Source organism: Salvelinus namaycush, chromosome 3 (assembly GCF_016432855.1).
Source record: "Salvelinus namaycush isolate Seneca chromosome 3, SaNama_1.0, whole genome shotgun sequence".
Taxonomy (NCBI): Eukaryota; Metazoa; Chordata; class Actinopteri; order Salmoniformes; family Salmonidae; genus Salvelinus; species Salvelinus namaycush.
Genome location: NC_052309.1, coordinates 56,878,757 through 56,901,282, shown reverse-complemented (window position 1 = coordinate 56,901,282; position 22,526 = coordinate 56,878,757). Strand labels below are relative to the sequence as shown.

General features: G+C 45.9%; 1 protein-coding gene across 1 annotated transcript; it reads right to left on the bottom strand.

Moving 5' to 3' along the window:
• Positions 1–3,838: 3,838 nt before the first annotated feature.
• LOC120043930 (serine/arginine repetitive matrix protein 2-like) lies at positions 3,839–17,595 on the bottom strand. The gene is made up of 15 exons (XM_038988530.1): positions 17,403–17,595; positions 15,915–16,169; positions 15,033–15,128; positions 10,145–10,330; positions 9,929–10,015; positions 9,757–9,819; positions 9,016–9,048; positions 8,777–8,890; positions 8,433–8,568; positions 7,601–8,266; positions 6,252–7,555; positions 5,329–6,054; positions 5,105–5,197; positions 4,817–4,924; positions 3,839–4,500 (listed from the first exon to the last, which is right to left on the bottom strand). Exons 2-15 carry the CDS (start codon positions 16,160–16,162, stop codon positions 4,446–4,448), a joined length of 3,915 nt encoding a protein of 1,304 aa, XP_038844458.1. The 5' UTR covers positions 16,163–16,169; positions 17,403–17,595; the 3' UTR covers positions 3,839–4,445.
• Positions 17,596–22,526: the final 4,931 nt, after the last annotated feature.

The following is a 22,526-nucleotide window of genomic DNA, read 5'->3' as shown; positions in this document are numbered from 1 at the left end:
TCGCCAAAATATGACGTCAGAGCACATTTTACAAGCATTCTGGGACATGAAATCACTGATGCGATAGAAGCCACAGATAGAACAATGAGAATGAGACAGATAATAGAATCCTTTTCCAAAGCGTCTGGTTTATATCTTAACATTAATAAATGTGAACTCATAGCTGTCAAAGATTGTGTGACACCTTCATATTATGGTATTCCAGTAAAAGAAGAACTTACATATTTAGGCATAACCATTACAAAGGATCAGAAGTCTAGAGGCTTACTAAATTTGAACCCTTATTAAAAAAAAACAGAAGAAGCTAAATCAATGGCTACAGAGGGACTTATCTTTAAAAGGTAGAGTCCTAATAACCAAGGCCGAAGGTATCTCTAGACTAACATATGGCGCTCTATCTTTATATCTTGACAGTAAAATAAGCAAGGAGATAGACCAGATGCTTTTCAACTTTCTTTGGAGAAACCGTACCCATTACAGGACTTTACTACTTTAAATAATACTTTTAAGATCAATTGGATGAAACAATTCCTAAGAAGACCCACTTCTATCTGGAATTTTATTCCTCATCATGTCTTCTCTACTTTTGGTGGCCTTAACTTCATGTTGTTTTGCAATTATAATATTGACAAAATTCCAGTGAAACTCTCTGCTTTTCATCGGGCAGGTTTTCTTGTCATGGTCCTTAATTTATAAACACAATTTTTCTCCACACATATATTATATATGGAATAATCGGGATATATTGTATAACAATAATTCTTTGTTTTTAGAATATTGGTTCCGAAATAATATCCTATTGGTGAGCCAACTGGTAAATCCAGAGGGTCTTTTACTCAGTTATAAGGAATTCTTATCACTTTACAAGGTCCCTGTAACACCTAAAGATTTTGCAATTGTTTTAGATGCCATTCCCTCAGGTGTTGCTCTGTTATTCAGGAACGTGTCAAGACCTGACCCTCAGAGCCTACCTTCTATTGACCCTGTTGACTCCTCAGTAGGAAAGATTTGTTCCTCTTTTGGTCCATTCAACAACAGAGCGATACGCGCCTTGTTTCAGCAGGATGTTGTATCTATACCTTATGTCATGCCTTATTGGAAAGGATTTATTGATAATATCTGTTGGGGAAAAAGTTTGGATGTTGCCACACACATACCTACTTGTTAACAAAATTAAGGAAGTTTCCTTTAAAATTATTCATAAATATTATCATGCCAACCACTATATGAAGAAGTTTAAGGAAAACATCAACTCAAATTGCTCCTTTTGTAATGACCACCCAGAAACAGTGTTGCATCTTTTTTGGCATTGTATTCATGTAAGAAAACTGTGGCAAGACATCAGTAGATTTATAATTGAACTCATTTATGAAGATTTTACACTATTGTGGAAAGATGTACTGATTGGATTCTTTACCTACAATAGAATGTATGTCCCTTAAGGTCCTTGTGTAATGTGATATTGTACCCAATTTTCCTTTGTATATTATTTATATATACTTGTGTTCCCACATGTACTTCCTATATTGATTTGATGTTAATAAAAAAATATGAAGGGGAAAAAAAGAGAATGAGACAGATATTTCACCGGATGTATTAATGTGAAGCATCCGGTTGGCGTTTCCATTCACTACCACATATGGTGATGACAGGAGTGCACGTGGAAATGACAGGCTCTGGTCTATCTTGGATAAAACATATTTGTAGAGGCTGTGATTGCACCGGAAAAACTATAAGGAGTTGCATTTTACCATCAGTAGCTAGGTTTCCATCCAATTGGCGACAGATTTTCATGCGAATGTTCTAAAATCTGCATAAAAACAATATGCACATTATCCCAGAAGAGATGTTTCCATCAAATTGACTTGTTGCAGATAAAAATCTGTGCGTGATGACAGTGCACATAAAAGTACTTTCCCCGGTGAAATTCCCATGTACCGAATAAACAATACAAGTGAAATGGGTTTTCATCGCATTTTCAACTCTGATGGTTTTGTCGTAAAAAATGTTGCGTTATATAGCAAGTGCGCCCACTCGTATTGGCACGTGGGCTCTAGCTAACAGCTCACAGATAAATGCGGGTAGGCCAGCCTACATGAGATTATTATGGACAAAAGAGCGAATTTATTTTAATTCGTCAAACGACAGCAAAGCATCGATGATCAAATTTAATTTTATTGGTCACATTCACATAGTTAGCAGATGTTAATGCAAGTGTAGCGAAATGCTTGTGCTTCTACTCCCGACAGTGCAGTCATATCTAACAAGTAATTTAACAACTACCTAATACACACAAATCTAAAGGAATGGAATAAGAATATGTACATGTAAATATACAGATGAGCGATGACCAAGCAGCATAGGCAAGATGCAATAGATGGTATAAAATACAGTATATACATATAAGATGAGTATGTAAGATATGTAAACATTAAAGTGGCATTATTATAGTGACTAGTGATCCATTTATTAAAGTGGCCAATGATTTCGAGTCTGTATGTAGGCAGCAGCCTCTCAGTGCTAGTGATGGCTGTTTAGCAGTGTGATGTCCTTGAGATAGAAGCTGTTTTTCAGTCTCGGCCCCCGCTTTGATGCACCTGTACTGACCTCGCCTTCTGGATGGTAGCGAGGTGAACAGGTAGTGGCTCAGGTGGTTGTTGTCCTTGATCTTTTTGGCCTTCCTGTGACATCGGGTGCTGTAGGTGTCCTGGAGGGCAGGTAGTTTGCACCCGGTTGATATGTTGTGCAGACCCGCACCACCCTCTTGAGAGCCTTACGGGTTGTGGGCAGTGCAGTTGCAGTACCAGGTGGTGATACAGCCCCACAGGATGCTCTCAATTGTGCATCTGTAAAAGTTTGTCAAGGTTTTAGGTGACCAGAATTAGACCTTCAATATTTATTGGAAAGGAGCATCAATTGAGCTCATCACCTTGCACTTTCATCACTGTGAAATTAATTTATTTAATCTGTAGCCTAATAATCTGCATGCTTTCCCAAGTGTGCAACTGCAGCCTGCATGTGGATATTCCTGCATCTGCAGGATGCCCCCCTTCCCTCTCGAGCACCACCTTGTTTTCTGCATGAACGCCCTCACTCCCTGCCTGCTGTGTACCGTACTAGCAGGCTAAACTAGCAGTGTCCTTCGCGCCTGTCTGCCGAACACCTGCCATTCGCAGAATTGCTGCGGGGAAACAGTGCCCGCCCGTTTTGTGGAGTTCAGCGGTGGCTGGCATCCAACGTTCTTGTGCATTAACCACACCTATTGTCCTGCCACTGCCTGTCCTAGATTAAAAATGGACCAATAGAAGTATAGAAAGTGTCCTCAGCACATGCAGGAACGCACTGAATTGCAGGCCGCAATTGCACCCTTCGAGACGCTTTCGACTAGTAGAGAGAGGACAACACGTTCGTTACTCCAAGTTTACCGATATTTGTGCATAAAAGCGTTTCCACCTACAATTCTCGCATAATTAATTTTACTCACACAAAAAGATCCCACCTTGTCTTGTGTGTTTTGTCGACATTTGATAAGTTTACCTACAAATGTTATGTTTCCATCGGTCCTGTTTCCATCAACACAGTAATTTAAGTACAAATGAACTTAACAAAATTAAATCAAAATCAGTAAGTTTCTCAAAGAAGATCAACCAGATTACAGTAGTTTACTCGCATAAAACGTGTGGATGGAAATCTGGTTAGTAATTGCACTTTTTACTTACAAATTAATCCGTTGTGAACAGACGTATTTAACATAAAATGGAACGAGATTTTAGTTCTAGGTTGCAGAGATTACTTACACATGGTTGCATGGTTTAAAATCAATCACTGCCAACACAAATGAAGATACAACTTTTTATTTTCACAAAGAGAAACAAACCAAGAGTTGCAGTTTCTAGTCAACATATATGGAAACAGCACGTAATCCATTCGGTGATAACCAAAATACAGATGAGTCATATCTACATGTAGAATGCACAAATACAGAGGGGGCAGAAAAAGTGCAGTGAACATTACTTTGTTGTTGTGAGATAATTTAATAGGACTGTGTGTGTGTGTGTGTGTTTTGATTCTGGAATGCTTCACTCCAGTCTGTATGGGTCTGCACAGAGGTTACTTTCCTATCACGGACTCTCACCTACCATTTACAGTTACATTTCTTCCTTACAGTACAGCATAAAACAAAATGTACAGAAACCCTTGACTAAAAGCAGACCTCTTGGCCTCTGTTGGGTTTCAAATTCTGCCTCTCTCTTCCTGTGGTGCTATCCTCATGCCACAGAATCAACAACAACGCTTAATTCACTCAGTCATTCACAGATCAAATGTCCATAACTTCCCCCTCCCTATAATATTCAATGGTACAGTCCAGTTCAAACCAGCCCAGAAGTGTTTAGGAAAAATCTGAGGATTGAGGGGGAAAGTTAGTTACATTTCAGAGTGAAGGGTCATTTTCTTCTCCTACTGCTTGGAGATCGGCTTGGGGACTGCCTGCTGCCACTCCTAGAAAAAAGAGGAAGAATAACCAAATAAATCAATACAGATAACTCCACAATCACGATTGACATACACAGTAGTTGCTAGAGTAGTTTATTTACATTTTAGTCATTTAGCAGACCGTATACAACTAGTGCATTCATCTTAAGATGGCTAGGCGAGAATCACATATCAATTTTCCCTCAATAAAACATTAACATGTACTTATTTCTCGAAACCTGTACCTTCTGTTGGAGTCAATCATTTGAAAGATTAGTCTGTTTTGTCCAATAGGAACACAGAGAAATATGTTTGCCTTCAAATTGGCTAGTTGGCTACTGACCTGCGGGTGGGTGGGGAATGTGCAGGTCGCCTCTGTCTGGGTGGAGAGTAGCTGAGGGAGCGCGAGTCTCTCAGCGAATCAGCTGGCACTCTGTGAGGTCGCGCCGGGCTGAAAGAGATGACGAGAGATGTCAAATATCAGAAATATTCCAGACTTTTTGAATAACAATAAATAACATTGTCATTTCCATGAATCCTAACTAGAAGGATTAAAGTATAGGAGTTCTGGTCACGAATCAATGGTAATAATAGATCTGTAACAAATAGTTAACATTGTCAGCATCATTACCTCTTTTTCTTGTCTTCCTTCTCGCTTTCAGAAGAGGATGATGAGGAGGATGAGGAGGAGGAAGAGCTATGGGCAGCCGCTATCCTGGCACCTCTGGGAGAGAGAGAGAGGGGGACATTGTAAAGAGAGGAATCATGTCAGCTCTATTTAGGACATCTCTATCCGCAATGTTCAATATATTATGATCCAAATGTAAAACATGTCAGTCATTTAACACTCCTTACGCTTTTCCGTGCTCTGCATCAGAGTCAGAACTGTCTGATGAAGACGAAGAGGAAGATGACGAGGAGGAGGAAGAAGATGATGATGATGAGCTGGGGCTTCCCATCTTTCCTTTCTTTTTCTCTTTGGCCCCCTTCTCGCTCACACCGTTTTCAGTCCTGACTGGTCGGTCAGAGCCGCGTGAGGGGAGCACCGCAGGTGATTGGGTCCTCGAGGTATCTCCTAGAGAGACTCTGGTCTCTGAATGGCTGAGGGCCTGTGGCGACCTGGAGCGGGGCGGGTCAGAGTGCCGTGTTTCTTTGGGGTGGGCTCTGATTTCTGATTGGCTGGGAAGGGGACTGGTCTCCTTGGAGGGGAGCGGTGAGGAGATGGAACAAGCCTTCCTTCCTCTGTCTCCCCCTTTCTCTCGCTCCTCTCTATCACCTCTTCGGTCTTTCTCTACCGTTGGTTTCATCACCTTTTCTACAGGCGGCTCCTTTCTCTCTCGGGCCGGAGAGGGGGATGAGGAAGAAGAAGAACCAGAAGAGGAAGAGGGAGAGCGACGGGGTGGGGGGACCTCTTTAAGAGGTTGGCGCTCTCGCCTCTCTTGCTCTTTTTCACGTTGCCGCTCTTTTTCCCTCGCTCTCTCCAGCTCTCTATTCTTCTCTCTCTCCTGGTGTCTCTGCCTTTCTCTGGATAGCGAGTGGCTGCTTCTCCTTTGTCGAACGGGAGAGGGGGATCGCCGGGACCTGAGGGACGTGAAAACAAATACACAAATTAAATATACAATTCAGAATCTGGTTTGGCAATCTGAGGTCTTGGCAGATTTGAATTGAGTTATTATTGATTTATGTACGCAGGAAGTTGCCCCACTGTGTGTGATGTTTGATTGATGTGTGTATAGTTGAGTTGCATTTGATTTGGTGTGAATAGGTCCTGTTCCTACCTGTAGAAGGGACTGCGTCTTCTGGGACTCCTCGACCTGCTCCTCCTGGCTCCTCTGTCTCTGGAACGATCTCTCCCTCTATCCCTCGCTCTCTGCCTCTCTCGGTTGTGCTCTAGCTCCCGGCTGCGGCTCCGCCGTGGGGCGTAGTGGCGAGTCGGGGAGCGGGAAGGAGGGGAGGCTCTCCGGGTGGCGGCTTGTCGTCGGGGGCTGGGGGAGCAAGTGGGGGGGTCCTGGTACTGCCGTGGGGGGGTGCGGCGAGGGGGGGAGGGCCGCGGGACAACTGCTGCTGCGGGGGCTTTTGGGGAGGGCGCCCTCCTCTCCCACTCTCTCTCCTGCTCAGAGGGGCTGTACCGCTCTGCCCTCCTGGCCTGGCTCTTCACCCCTCCCTCTCTCTCCTTCTCTCTTTCCACTTCAGTGGGGGAGTACCTCTCGCCTCCGCCTTGGGGGGCTCCTCTTCTGGGAGGAGAGGGTGGAGGGCTGGAGCTCTCTACCTCGGTGGGGCTGTACCTCTCCTGTCCCTTCCCTCGCTCCTTCTCTCTGTCTGTGGGGGTGTAGCGCTCTGCAGCAGAGGGGAGTTGGGAGACAGGTGCTTTTTGGGGAGCAGGGGGCGGGTTTTCCCTTTCAGAGAGCATGGACCTGTCCCCTCCTGTTCTCTCACGTTCCTTCTCTCTCCCGGTAGCTCTCTGTCCGTCACTCTCTGAAGCGCTCTCTCTGCCCCCATTGCCCAGATACCTCTGGAAGGCAGCACTTACAGCGGGAGGGGAGATGAGAGCGGGGGGGGCTTTTTTCACTGGGCCGCTCTTCACCACTGTTCCCTTTTTCTTCTCTCCCTCGGAGGACGAGGAAGAAGAGGAGGATGATGATGAGTCAGAGGATGAGGAAGAGCTGTCGCTGTCACTCCCGCTGCTACTGCTGCTCTCCTTCGCTTTTGGTTTCTCCTTCTCTCTTTCCTTTGCCCTCTCCAACTCCTTCTCTCGCTCCTTTTCCGGCAGGCTTCGGTCTCTGTTCTCCCGCCTGTTGTCCTCCTCCGCGTGTCTTTTTTTCTCCCTCTCTCTGTCCCTCCTCTCCCCCTCACCCTGTCGCTCCGCGCGGAGGTCTTCAGACAAACAGGTAGACGGATGTTGTTGGGTAGAAGACAGTCTGCCGGACCTCTCACTCTCTCTCCCTCCATCTCGGTTTCGCTCCCTCTCTTTTTCCCTTTCGCTCTCCCGCTTCCTCTGCTCCTCTTGTTTCTCCCTCTCTTTGCCCCTCTCCTCCGGTTTCCTCTCTTTCCCCCTCTCCTCCGGTTTCCGCTCTTTCCCCCTCTCCTCCGGTTTCCGCTCTTTCCCCCTCTCCTCCGGTTTCCTCTCTTTCCCCCTCTCCTCCGGTTTCCTCTCTTTCCCCCTCTCCTCCGGTTTCCTCTCTTTCCCCCTCCTTCCCTCGTGCTCCCTTTCTTTCTGTCGTCCGTTGATGAGAGGTGACTGAGGGACAGGGGATGTGGAGTCGCGGGATGAGTTTCTACCTCTCCCGCCATCACTTTTCCGACTAGGGGGAGATCCTTCTTTCTCACTCCCTCTCCCCCTCTCTCTGTCAGCTGGGGCTCGGGCATTTCTTTCCTTTCCTCGCTCCCCCTCTCCACTCCTTCCTCTCCTTGCTCCCTCTCTTTCTGGAGATGGAGACAAGGAGGAGTCTCGTCTTTGTGGTTTGTCCTTCTTTCCACTCCTCTGTTTCCTGGTGTCCAGTTGTTTCGGGGGTGGAGAGGGGGATGAAGAAGAGTCGTGTCTGCTCCTCTGCAGCATTGTTCTCTCCTTTCCTCTATCCTTCTCTCGATCCCTCTCTCCACTTCTGGAGCGCCTGGCTTTCTCTCGTTCCAGTCGAGGAGGAGAGGGGGAAGAGGAGTCGTGTCTTGTTCTGGTAGGCTTCACTTTCTCACGCTCCTTCTCTCTTTCTTTCTCTTTGTCCTTCAGTCGCTCCTTCTCCCGTTCCTTGTCTGCCCTCGGTCGGCGTTCAGGGGAGCTGGGATACCTGGGAGATCTCTGAGAGGGAGAGGAGGAGAGGGAAAGGGAGGTAAGGAGAGAGAGGTGAGCAGAAAATGGAGAATGAGCGAGTGTTGGAGGCCATTGATTATGCCCAATTGGCACAAAACAGGTTTTTAAAATGGTAGAGGGAGCTGATCACCAGACCAATCACAGGTGGTCTTACCGCTCTGCCTCCCGAACGCTGTGGACTCCCGTCCTCGCGACCACGCTCCCTCCTGTCTGGAGATGGCCCCTTTCTCCCCTCTGCTCTCTTGACAGGCTGGTTCTTCTGCCTCTCTCTCAGCGGGGCAGGGGATTGGCTGATCAAATGAAGATATGGCATGAGAGATGGAATAACAGCATGGGGTGCAACTCAAAACTGCCTTGACTTTTAAGTTACTGAATTGAATAACTAGAATTGATGCGAGTAGGATTTCAAATTTTCACTAACTTCGACGGGGATTTGTGAAAAACCTGGGAATTTAGAGTAAGTTCCAACCCCAAATTGTTCTGGTGACCCGGAAGTACCTGTGAGCAGAGCTGGAGGACCCACTCCTATGGCGCCGTGTCTTACTCTGGGGCAGAGTCTCATTTTCACTTCTCTTGCGTTTTTTCTTAGACGCCTGGTTCTCGTCTGAGGAGCTGAGATGGGGAACAAACAAAGTATTTTAGTACACACATATACACACTATGAACCACGTTCTGTAGGACCCACGTTCTGTAGGACCCACGTTCTGTGTAGGACCCACGTTCTGTGTAGGACCCACCTATCTTTGTCATCCTTTTCTTCCGACCCGTCCCTAGAACAGAAAACACAAAGTCTTTGTTCATTAAGCTGAAAAAGGTAACGGCTCGCACACATCACACCGAACGTGAATCTAGCGTTTGTCTGTCGATCGTTCAGCACGCTTTGTTTTCAGGGAACACCCGCTGTACGTGATTCCACATGTACAACTACTGTGATTATTATTATTTGACCATGCTGGTCATTTATGAACATTTGAACATCTTGGCCATGTTCTGTTATAATCTCCACCCGGCACAGCCAGAAGAGGACTCCACCCCTCATAGCCTGGTTCCTCTCTAGGTTTCTTCCTAGGTTTTGGCCTTTTTAGGGAGTTTTTCCTAGCCACCGTGCTTCTACACCTGCATTGCTTGCTGTTTGGGGTTTTAGGCTGGGTTTCTGTACAGCACTTTGAGATATCAGCTGATGTACGGAGGGCTATATAAAATAAACTTGATTTGATTTTGTAAAACCGGTACGCACCCAGCTTGCAAATTACGATCAGAGGTGCTAAGTACTCTGGGCCAGCAAATTGTATTGGTGTGTCTGAGCCCTAAGGAGTCCTCGCTAGCACAGGTGATCATCAAGCTGTAAGCATGCACATCTCTTACACAAGAGGTTCTGATCCACTACAATTGAGATGTTCTGAAATAACTAGCAATGTTATGACACTACGCTGGACATGAAGTCCATTCAAAATGAAAAATGAAAAACGACTGGAAACCTTTTCTTTTTCTTCTTTTTAGTTTTTTTCACCCGTCTAGGAGAGGGGGAAGGGCTCTCTGAGCTGAAGAGAAGAGAGTAAAGTGATGTCAATCAAACAAGCTATGCATTATTTTTACGCATGCACACGAAATAGGACTGTCTCATTCCATTCTTTCTCCCTCTTCTCTCACCTGTCTCTGTTCTTGTTTTTCTTCCTTTTCTTCTTGCGGCTCTGTTTTCGGGCTGGGGAGTCCGAGTCCTCTGACTCTTCTACCAGCCTGAGAGAGACGGCGAGGAAGAGAGAGAAATAAAGAGATGGTAAGTAACAGAGGGGATAAACAAAGGAAAATCAGAGTTACACGAGAAAGGCTAGCTAGCTAGGAGACCCCCCCCCCCCCTTGACTTACGCATATTTCTGCTGCTGTTGCTTCTCCCTCTCCAGCTTCTCCTGCTCCCTCTTCTCCTTCTCTCGCTCCTTGCGCTCCGGATGGAAGGAGGAGCCATCTACATAGTCCGTGGCGATGCCGAACGCCGCCTTCAGCCGGTCGTTCTTCTGCTGATTGGCTGCAGCCAGGGCGTGAGTCTCTGTCGCCCTGAGAGAGAGAGAGAGAGGGGGGGGGGTATTTTTCAATAGGTCCTATTATTTTCACGCTAGGTTACTCCCCAAAGAGTGGGACAGTGGTGTTTCACCACCTTGTTCAATGGCCAGCAACTGTAGGAAGAGCCACGTCATTAAGCAACAGAACAGTGTACTGCCGCGACGTGGTCAGTCTTTGTGGCTGGGACTGCAAGTTTGTGTCCCAGATTTCAGTTAGCTGCTAGCCATGTGGAGCAGGCAAACAACACTGGTGGGCTAGCACTGCTGATTTCATCCCAGGCTGGGCACAAATGCTTCAGGTGTGAGATGATTCCCACACAATCACAAGATGAAGATAAGGTGAAAGTGGAAAATGGACAAGGATTAGTCTGCCCTAAATGCACCACCATCAAGCAGCTTAGGGAAGAGATCCTCCGGTTGTTAGCTCGGCTGCGAGATAAGAAAAACCTGCTTTCTATGTACACCGACCTTGCTGTAACCCAGGCAACCAAAATCTCAGTTTTAAATGCCTGCTATAGCTAAGCTGTTGTTAAGTCGGGCAGCGTTGATCTGTCCAAATCCAACGGACAGATGTGAAGCACAACTCCGCGGCCCATGGGAGACTGGACACAGGCGTAGGAGATCGGGGAGGCAGTTAGGCCACCCGTCTATCCGATCCAACTATCAAACAGCTTTGCCCCGCTTGAGATGGACCTAGCAGCCCCGGGAATCCGCACGGAGCATGGGTGTATACCAACAGCCGGCAGCTGCCCAGTGGCAACCTCCCCTACAGCCATCACAGTTCAGCAGGTCATTTCCCCATCGGATTCCATCACAACTACAATCATTGTGGGCAGCTCGATGGTGAGAGATGATGGCCTGCCTACGGTCTGTGGACCGACTAAGGTCCACTGTCAACCAGGAGCACGTGTCCATGACATCAACTCTTCTGCCCACGGTTCTGGTCAACTACTCCAATAGATACCATCGTCACTCACGTAGGTTTAAACAACCTTCGTGTTAGGCGATCTGAGGGAGAACTAGAGGGATTTTTTTTTTAAGACCCTTGCTAGCAGAGGGAAGATAATTATCATCTCTGGCCCTCTCCCGTGCTACCGAAAGGGTTCGGAACGTTTCAGCCGACTCTGCCCAAAACGAGTACCTGAAGAAACTTTGCAACGACAGGAATGTCTTTCTGTGTGCGCAACCAGCACTTTTTAAAGAGATGGGATTCCCCCTAATCGCAGGGGTTCCAATTTCCAGCAACATCAAATGTTTTAGAGACTGACAGACAGAGTCTGGTAGGGCTCCAGTTCTCCCTGTCAGAATAAGCAGAAGAGGAAACCATAACTCCTACAACAATGGCACTTTGGTTATTGCAAGTAACCTAATTTTATGTTCCTTTAACTCTGTATGAACTCACTAGAAAGCAAACTCATCTCCTACCATTCTGATAGGTTGGAGACTGTCAGAAAACGTGGCTGTAACGTTAATAAGTTGGTTGTTATTCCATTGGTTACCTCTAGGCAGATGCCCCAGCTAAAGAGTGGCCCACACATTGAATACAGCACTCTTAAATGCAATCACTAGTAAAACCTCTCTCGTGAATGACCTCATTACCGAGCGCAGTAAGTTGATTGCATGTTTCTCACTGACACATGGCTGTCTTCAGACTGTAGAGCCTCTCCCCTAAGACTACAGCTTTTCACACTATCATTAAAAGGGGAAAAGGGTGGGGACAGCATCTATTTTTATTTATGCTCTCAGCTGTAAGGACGTTTCATTTGGTGACTTTGGGTCTTTCAAGCAGCATGCTATAGTGTTTCAATTTCAGCCACCGGTGTTGGCCATAACCCGGTATAGGCCACCAAAGCACTGCTTTACCGATTACACCAAGGGTGAGGCCAACCCACCTCTCCAATCTGTCCTTGGATTTAAGTGGTGCATTTGAGACTGTTGACCGAGACTGGACAGATTGGAGAGGTTGTTTGGCCTCTCCGGTCCAGTTCTAAATTGGTTTAGGACCTATTTAACCGGTCGAGAGTTTGTCACCCTTGGTGAACATAACTCAGAAAATACTTATCACGGTGCAGGGTTCCACAAGGTTCAATTTTGGGTCTGGCACTGTTCAGTTTACACAGTTGAAGTCAGAAGTTTATATACACTTAGGTTGGAGTCATTAAAACCCACTTTTCAACCACTCCACAAATTTCTTGTTCACAAACTATAGTTTTGGCAGGTCGGTTAGGACATCTACTTGTGCATGACAAGTAATTTTTCCAACAATTGTTTCCAGACAGATTATTTAACTTATAATTCACTGTATCACAATTCCAGTGGGTCAGAAGTTTACATACACTAAGTTGACTGTGCCTTTAAACAGCTTGGAAAATTCCAGAAAATTAAGTCATGGCGTTAGAAGCTTCTGATAGGCTAATTGACATAATTTGAGTCAATTGGAGGTGTACCTGTGGATGTATTTCGAGGCCTACCTTCAATACCAGTGCCTCTGCTTGACATCATGGGGAAATCAGCCAAGACCTCAGAAAAAAATTGTTGACCTCCACAAGTCTGGTTCATCCTTGGGAGCAATTTCCAAACGCCTGTAGGTACCACGTTCATCTGTACAAACAATAGTACGCAAGTATAAACACCATGGGACCACAGAGCCGTCATACCGCTCAGGAAGGAGACTTGTTCTGTCTCCTAGAGATGAATGTACTTTGTTGCAAAAAGTGCAAATCAATCCCAGAACAACAGCAAAGGACCTTGTGAAGATGCTGGAGGAAACATATACAAAAGTATCTATATCCACAGTAAAACGAGTCCTATATCGACATAACCTGCACATGGGGACAAAGATCGTACTTTTTGGAGAAATGTCCTCTGGTCGGATGAAACAAAAATAGAACTGTTTGGCCATAATGACCATTGTTATGTTTGAAGGAAAAAGAGGGGGGCTTGCAAGCTGAAGAACACCATCCCAACCATGAAGCACGGGGTGACAGCATCATGTTGTGGGGGTGCTTTGCTGCAGGAGGCACTGGTGCACTTCACAAAATAGATGGCATCATGAGGGAGGAGAATTATGTGGATATATTGAGAAAACATCTCAAGACATCAGTCAGGAAGTCAAAGCTTGGTCGCAAATGGGTCTTCCAAACGGACAATGACCCCAAGCATACTTCCAAAGTTGTGGCAAAATGGCTTAAGGACAACAAAGTCAAGGTATTGGAGTGGCCATCTTAATCCAATAGAAAATTTAAGGGCAGAACTGAAAAAGCGTGTGCAAGCAAGGAGGCCTACAAATCTGACTCAGTTACACCAGATCTGTCAGGAGGAATGGGCCAAAATTCACCCACCTTATTGTGGGAAGCTTGTGGAAGGCTACCCAAAACGTTTGACCCAAGGTAAACAATTTAAAGGCAATGCTACCAAATACTAATTGAGTGTATGTAAACTTCTGGCCCACCGGGAATGTGATGAAAGAAATAAAAGCTGAAATAAATCATTCTTAAAATAAAGTGGTGATCCTATCTGACCCAAGACAGGGAATTTTTACTAGATTAAATGTCAGGAATTGTGAAAAACTGAGTTTAAATGTATTTGGCCAAGGTGCATGTAAACTTCCAACTTCAACTGTATATTTTACCCCTTGGCAGCTTTATCAGAAAGCACAGCATTGATTTTCACTGCTAAGCAGACTATACACAACTTTACATTTCTGTCACAAGAGGATTTTAGCTCCAAGACAAGACCGAGGTACTTATTTCTGGAGCCAAAGCAGAGTAAAGAGTATCTGGCCGCACATTTTAATTCACAGGCAATAAAGACAAAACACCAGGTAAAAAAACCTAGGTGTTATATTAGATTGTGAACTCAATTTCGAATCACACATTAGGAATGTGACCAAAATAGTATTTTAACACCTGAGGAACATTGCCACAGTGCAGCCATTTCTCTCTCAGGCGGATACAGAGAGACTCATCATCCACGCTTTTATTACAAGCAGGATTGACAACTGTAATGCTCTCCTGTCTGGTCTACCCAAGGATGCCATTGGTCAACTGCAAAACATACAGAATGCTGCAGCATGGGTACTGACCAAGACCAGACAGAACACATTACACCGGTTTTAAGGTCTCTGCACTGGCTGCCTGTGAGTTTTAAAATACATGAAGAATATTCTATTTGTTTTTGTATCAATCCACAACTGTGCACCCAAATACATGTTAGACATGCTTTTAAGGTATGTACCCAGTAGGTCCCCTGGCACTTGCCGGTTAACTATACCAAAGACTAGGACCAAGAGGAATGGCCAGGCAGCCTATAGTTACTATGCCCCCAGCCTGAGAACCTGAGGGGGGCTGAAACTTTTGACATTTTTAAGAGATCTTTAAAAATAAAAAACCTTTTTAGCTTTACTTTTCCATAGGGTGCTTTTTAGTCATTCAGTGGTTTAAATGTATTGTTCTTTTTTTATCCTCTTTTTTGTTGAGTAAATATTTCAGTTTTTATTTTCTTTGATTTTTCCATGTCTGAAATGTGCTGCATAAATAAATGATTTGAGTTGATTTAAAGTTTGTGCAGCCATGCTGGTCTGTAGTAGTTTGTGGTGGTCAGCAGTAGAAATGTCACTGCTCCGTAGTGATGGCTAGACCAGTGGTGGTTTCACTAGTTTCATTACTCTACAGTGATCTGTGGTGGAGTGTACTTACGATGTTCTCTCGGTGGGGGCCGAAGGTGGCTCCTGCTTCTCCTGCAGCATCATGCGGAAGCTGTTCACCTTCTCTTCAATCTCCTCAGCGGAGTACCTGTCATCAACACACACACAGACAGATCAGCAGATAAGACTCAGCAGCTAACTCTCTCCTTCTGCACCCCATATCGATTCCCCTCAGAGAGGAATGGGAGGGACTGAAATATTTGGCGAGAAAGGGTGAAGACCCTTTAGGAATGGGGGGGGACTGAAATATTTGGCGAGAAAGGGTGAAGACCCTTTAGGAATGGGGGGGGGGACTGAAATATTTGGAGAGAAAGGGTCACCCCTTCTCTCCAAATATTTCAGTCCCTCCCATTCCTCTGAGGGGAATCAATTAAAATGGTCCGACTGCATGGAGTTTGCACTGGGTGAAAAGTGATTGCATTCGTTTTGAAACTGGGCTGCTTCCCTGGCGTGAACCAGGGCCCCCACTCTGGCAGACATCGCTTCCCCCCCAAAAAGTGATGTTGGTTAAGCATGTGGAGTAAGAAGTAGGATTCTGTGTTCACATATGAAAATGATTGCTTCACCTGCCTTCCCAATGGAAACTAGCTTGAAAATGTGAACATATACATTTGATAAAAAACAGATGTATGTTTCTAAACAACACGCTGCATTGTTGACAATATGACAGAGTGGTGCAGATTACCGTTCAATTTGACCAGGGCACGCCTTCCTCAACGGCTTCATCCGGTCACGTGACGGGCCATAGCCCAGTGCAACCCGGGCCAGCTTAATTAAATCCCCTCTCTCATTCTTACTCTCCTCCCCCACCCCTGCTCCTCTCTACCTACCTGCCCACCCCTCCCTCCCTCACCTATCCACCCCTCTCTCTTACCCCTGCTCTTCCATCATGTCCTGCAGCTCTGCACACTTGACCTCCAGTTGCCTCTTTCTCTGGTGTTCCAGGATCTCGGCGTTGGGCTGACGGTTCAGCTGGCTCTCCAGCCTCTCACGGTCCTTCTCGTCCCGCTCGCCGCCGCGCTCGTCACGTGGACGCTTTGCCCGCACGCTCGACAGGTTGCGCTGCACATAGCCGTTGGTGCCGCTGCCTCGTGGCGTGGTCAGGCCAATGCCGTTGTACATGGCTCCTCTGTGGAGAGACAGACAGGACAAAGGTCAGATAAGTTAGAGTATTAAAATGATGGGGACTGGAATGGTAAAGGGTAGGCCTATTTGTCAGTCCCGAACAGACAGTCTACAAACAGGTCACAAAGTCAACCACATTAGGCTGGCAGACCAGTCAATTCAGGAAGTACAGTTGTAAAACAAATGTTGGTCATAGTATCATTAGCCATCCACTCTGCACTATGGAGTTAGGCATGCCAATAAAGACTAAATGGGAGTGGATTGGGTAGGTACAATGCACAAATAGTTAATTAAAACAATCCTCCCCTATAAACCATATTGATGATATAGAAGAGATTCCAAACTAGGCCACACTGTAATAAACACCAAACACATAGTTGACAAGTTCGGGGTCAATAATGTTTTAATTCAGGAAGTATGATAAACATTTGGTATTTTAAATTCTGTTTACTTCCCGAATACAACAGTTAGCTTAGTAGAGCATAATATAGTCACCGATAGCTAGCCAACGTTAAGTAAAAAAAAAAAAACAGTGACCTGTTTTTGAACCCACCAATCTCTAGGTAACCAACTAACGTTGACTAACTACTGCTGTACCATACCACAACACTTTGCAACGGGAAAGAGACAAACAAGCCTAGCTAGCTAACGTTAGTAGTATAAGATTTGTCAGAAACGGAGATAGCTAGCTAGCTAACTTATTTAACTAACGTTACGCACTAAACTAGTAGTAGAAACAAATGGCCGGCTACAAGGAATCGTGCCTAGCTAGTTAGCGAAAAACTAACGTTGGCGAACTAGCGCGGCAATACGTCGAAATCAGTTGTTAACGTTACCTGACTAGCTAGTTAATGCACTTATAACAACAACGTTTTGACAAACACACACTATTTGTGAGCGTCATCTCCCCCAGTAACCACAAGGATCAAACCGAGGCTTGGAACGAGCCCCCTGCCTTACAGGCCAAACTTTGGCCCAAATAGGCCTTCTATCTAGGCTAGCTAGCAACTAACGTAGCTAGCTACCGTGCGCTATACACTTGTGAAATGCATCAAAATAATATAGGTATCTAACGTTATTTGTACAGCAGTCAGGTCATTATATTCATTTTGTCGGCTATAGTAGCTAGATATCGAAATAGTTTAACCCCGCATGGTAGCTAGCAACTACCGTGGCTAACGTAACGTTTCACAATTAGCAAGTCAATTTAACATGCTACCCAGCTAGCTAACGTTACCTCTGAGTTCCCCGCGAACGGAGACGATGAATGGAAGCAAATACTGGCAAAAAAACCTAAATAAAACGACAATCGAAACAAAAGCAAATCTACTTCAAGTACTTCTTCGTAAAACAAACACCTAATGCCTGCGGAAATCGTCACTGGTTGAACATCGGGGGAAAACCACGCGTGATGATGATGGCGACCCCAGACTCCGCATCTAAACTACATTTCCCATCTTCTTCTTCTATGAGGGTTAACGGCGGTGGGCATTCAATTTGTTGCATTACCGCCCTACATTTCCCATGTTTCCCATGAACACTTTCCTTCTTCCGCTTCAAAGATTTCTGGCCGACAACACACCTATTGGTGTATAAACTTTTCACCTTGTTGATTTGATACCACAAGGAACAACAACCCTTCGTATGAGTTTATCTGCTGTATGAGTAGCCTAATGTGAAGACATATGCCATGAATGACAGCCCCCTTGTATCTTCAGGTTATCTAGTTCATTTAAAGGCACGATCTGTAATTAATGCATTCCTGCCATCTTGTATACAATAAGGTAAATGATGGGGCTGGGGAAATTACACCTATACTGTCAAATTCATAAGTGGACAACTATTTGCATATTACTGACACCCATGAATCAATTCAAAGTTTATTTGTCACGTGCGCCGAATACAACAGGTGTAGTAGACCTTACAGTGAAATGCTTACTTACAGGCTCTAACCAATAGTGCGGAGAAAAAAATGTATGTGTGTGTAGGTAAGTAAAGAAATAAAACAACAGTAAAAAGACATTTGAAAATAAGAGTAGCAAGGCTATATACAGACACCGGTTAGTCAGGCTTATTGAGGTAGTATGTAGATGTGGGTATGGTTAAAGTGACTATGCATATATGATGAACAGAGAGTAGCAGTAGCGTAAAAAGAGGTGTTGGCGGGTGGTGGGACACAATGCAGATAGTCCGGTTAGCCAATTTGTGGGAGCACTGGTTGGTCGGGCCAATTGAGGTAGTATGTACATGAATGTATAGTTAAAGTGACTATGCATATAAGATAAACAGAGAGTAGCAGCAGTGTAAAAGAGGGCTTGGGGGGGAGCACACAATGCAAATAGTCCGAGTAACCATTTGGTTACCTGTTCAGGAGTCTTATGGCTTGGGGGTAAAAACTGTTGAGAAGCCTTTTTGTCCTAGACTTGGCACTCCGGAACCGCTTGCCATGCGGTAGTAGAGAGAATAGTCTGTGGCTGGGGTCTTTGACAATTTTCAGGGCCTTCCTCTGACACCGCCTGATGTAGAGGTCCTGGATGGCAGGCAGCTTTGCCCCAGTGATGTACTGGGCCGTACGACCTACCCTCTGAAGTGCCTTGCGGTCGGAGGCCGAGCAATTGCCGTACCAGGCAGTGATGCAACCGGTCATGATGCTCTCGATGTTGTAGCTGTAGAACCTTTTGAGGATCTCAGGACCCATGCCAAATCTTTTTAGTTTCCTGAGGGGGAATAGGCTTTGTCGTGCCCTCTTCACGACTGTCTTGGTGTGTTTGGACCATTCTAGTTTGTTGTTGATGTGGACACCGAGGAATTTGAAGCTCTCAACCTGCTCCACTACAGCCCCGTCGATGAGAATGGGGACGTGCTCGGTGCTCCTTTTCCTGTAGTCTACAGTCATCTCCTTAGTCTTGGTTACGTTGAGGGATAGGTTGTTATTCTGGCACCACCTGGCCAGGTCTCTGACCTCCTCCCTATAGGCTGTCTCATCGTTGTCGGTGATCAGGCCTACCACTGTTGTGTCGTCAGCAAACTTAATGATGGTGTTGGAGTCGTGCCTGGCCATGCAGTCGTGGGTGAACAGGGAGTACAGGAGGGGAATGAGCACGCACCCCTGGGGTGCTCCAGTGTTGAGGATCAGCGTGGCGGATGTGTTGCTACCTACCCTCACCACCTGGGGGCGGCCCGTCAGGAAGTCCAGGATCCAGTTGCAGAGGGAGGTGTTTAGTCCCAGGTTCCTTAGCTTAGTGATGAGCTTTGAGGGTACTATGGTGTTGAACGCTGAGCTGTAGTCAATGAATAGCATTCTCACATAGGTGTTCCTTTTGTCCAGGTGGGAAAGGGCAGTGTGGAGTGCAATAGAGATTGCATCATCTGTGGATCTGTTTGGGCGGTATGCACATTGGAGTGGGTCTAGGGTTTCTGGGATAATGGTGTTGATGTGAGCCATGACCAGCCTTTCAAAGCACTTCATGGCTACAGACATGAGTGCTACGGGTCGGAAGTCATTTATGCAGGTTACGTTAGTGTTCTTGGGCACAGGGACTATGGTGGTCTGCTTAAAACATGTTGGTATTACAGACTTAGACAGGGAGAGGTTGAAAATGTCAGTGAAGACACTTGCCAGTTGGTCAGTGCATGCTCGCAGTACACGTCCTAGTAATCTATCTGACCCTGCGGCCTTTTGAATGCCCTACAAATTGTCAGACTCCAGCCACTCTAGTCATAGACTGTTCTCTCTGCTACTGCACGGCAAGTGGTACCCACTATAGATGCCAAATTGTTGCCATACCAAGTGGTGATGCAGCCAGTCAAGATCCTCTCGATGGTTCAGCTGTAGAACTTTTTGAGAATCTGAGGTCCCATGAAAAATATTTTCAGCCTCCTGGAGGGGGAAGAGGCCTTGTCGTGCCCTCTTCACGACTGTGTTGGTGTGTTTGGACCATGATAGACCCTTAATGATGTGTGACGACCCTCCCACTCTGTCTGCCAAATTATTTTTCCTTGCTCTTGTTTTCCTTAATAGGATGTCGGTGGGCGGTGCCGGGAGGGTCGTCAGCGAAATGGGACACACCTGGGCTCGGGTGTGTCCCGGGATAAATACACCTCTTCCCCATTTATTGAGGAGACTCTCTCCATGCAGACACACTGATAGAGTTTGGTTGTGGCGTTTTTGTGGTCATTTTGTTTGTTTGCTTTGGCACCTTTCAACACCCCTCATTGTCACATTTATGCACGCAAACACTCACTTACACTACTGATTACTGACTACACACACCATTGTTAATTGTATTTAGTTTACTCCAGTTAATAAATATATTTTGTTATTCCTTATCTCCACTTTGTCTCCTTTTTGTTACGAACTTTGAACCGGTTCGTGACAGATGTGGACACAGAGGAACTTGAAGCTCTCTACTCAATCCACTACATCACCGTTGATGTGAATGGGGCCGTGCTCGACCCTCCATTTCCTGTAGTCCACGATCAGCTCCTTTGTCTTCCTGACGTTGAGGGAGAGGTTGTTGTCCTGGCACCACACTGCCAGGTCTCTGACTTAATCCCTGTAGGCTATCTCATCGTTGACGGCAAACTTAATGATGGCGTCTGAGTCGTGCATGGCCACGTAGTCATGGGGGACCAGGGAGTACAGGAGGGAACTAAGCATACACCCCTGAGGGGCCCCCCTGTTGAGGGTCAGTGTAGTGGATGTGTTGTTGCCTACCCTCATCACCTGCGGGTGGTCCGTAAGGAAGTCCAGGATGCAGTTGCAGAGGGAGGTGTTCCGTCCCAGGGACCTTAGCTTAGTGATGAGTTTCAAGGGCACTATGGTGGCCTCCCGGGTGGCGCAGTGGTCTAGGCCACTGCATCGCAGTGCTAGCTGCGCCTCCAGAGTCTCTGGGTTCGCGCCCAGGCTGGGCTGGGTTCGCGTCCAGGCTCTGTCCGTGGGGCGACGCACAATTGGCATAGCGTCGTCCGGGTTAGGGAGGGTTTGGCCGGTAGGGATATCCTTGTCTCAGTATGTAAAATGTAATAAAAATGTATGCACTCTACTGTAAGTCGCTCTGGATAAGAGCGTCTGCTAAATGACTAAAATGTAAATGTAAAATGTGTTGAACACTGAGCTGTAGTCAGTAAACAGCATTCTCACGTAGGTGTTCCTTTTGTCCAAGTGGGAAAGGGCAGTGTGGAGTGCAATAGAGATTGCATCCTGTTGGGGGCGGTATGTGAATTGGAGTGGGTTCAGGGTGTCTGGGATGATGGTGTTAATGTGAGCATTGACCCACCTTTCAAAGCATTTCATGGCTAAAGATGTGAGTGCTACGGTGCGATAGTCATTTAGACAGGTTACCATGGCGTTCTTGGGCAAAGGGACTATGGTGGTCTGCTTGAAACATGTAGGTATTACAGACTGGGTCAGGGAGAGTTTGAAAATGCCTGTGAAGACACTTGCCAGCTGGTCAGCTCATGAGTCCTGGTAATCCAGGTCCCGTTAATAGAATAATCTCGAACGGAGCTCATCTTTTCATCGTCTCAGTATCAGGGATTAGGGCCTGGTCCCGGTTGAACAGTATGTTCTTCGCGGCCGAGTCATTGAAGTAGAATTCTTCATCCAAATCGAGGTTAGTGATCCTTGTTCTGATGTCCAGAAGCTATTTTCAGTCATTAGGAAATGATGACGGAAGCATTATGTACAAAAAAAAGTTATGATCAATGCAAAAAAATGCAAAAAAGCATAATTGGTCAGGAGCCCGTAAAACGGCCGCTGTACTTGCCGGCGCCATTCTCTTAGTTACACCAGAGTTATATCAGAGGTCTGTACATTCCCACACGGTTCCACCTCGGTGGAAGAAAGCAATCATCACCCCTCTTCCCCAAAAGCCTTCTCCCAAAGAATACAAAGACTGTATACCTGTTGCTCTGTCCTCCGTTGTAATCAATTGTCTTGAAAAGATCATGGTGTCTAAGCGTCACTCAGACTCAACACACTGTTGGACCTGTATCCGTTTGCTTACGAATACAAGCGTGGCACTAAATAAGCAATCTTCAGCATAGTGCATCTCATCCTGCAACATCTGGAGAATCCCAAGGCTTATGCTCGACTGCTATTTGTGAATTTTAGTTCAGCCTTTAACATCTTGCAGCCACACATCCTCCTCAGTAAACTCAGACAGATGTCAGTCAAACCCTATACTATCAGGTGGTATCACTCATTTCTGACCAACAGGAGCCCAAGGTCATTGAGGTGCCCCCCAAGGCTGAGAGTTCACCCATCTTATTCACACAGTATACAAATGAATGTACAAGTAGACACCCTGATAACTATATTGTCCAGTTTTCTGATATTTCCATTCTCTGTCTAATGTAT

What these genes read in the sequence shown, in the direction of transcription:
- LOC120043930 (XM_038988530.1), bottom strand. Translation starts at nt 16,162, where the DNA reads ATGTACAACGGCATTGGCCTGACCACGCCACGAGGCAGCGGCACCAAC. An exon ending in GAAAAGGATGACAAAGATAG is followed by an intron (nt 8,891 to 9,015) that starts GTGGGTCCTACA and finishes TCCCCATCTCAG; the next exon opens with CTCCTCAGACGAGAACCAGG. An exon ending in TCCTCCAGCTCTGCTCACAG is followed by an intron (nt 8,569 to 8,776) that starts GTACTTCCGGGT and finishes TCATTTGATCAG; the next exon opens with CCAATCCCCTGCCCCGCTGA.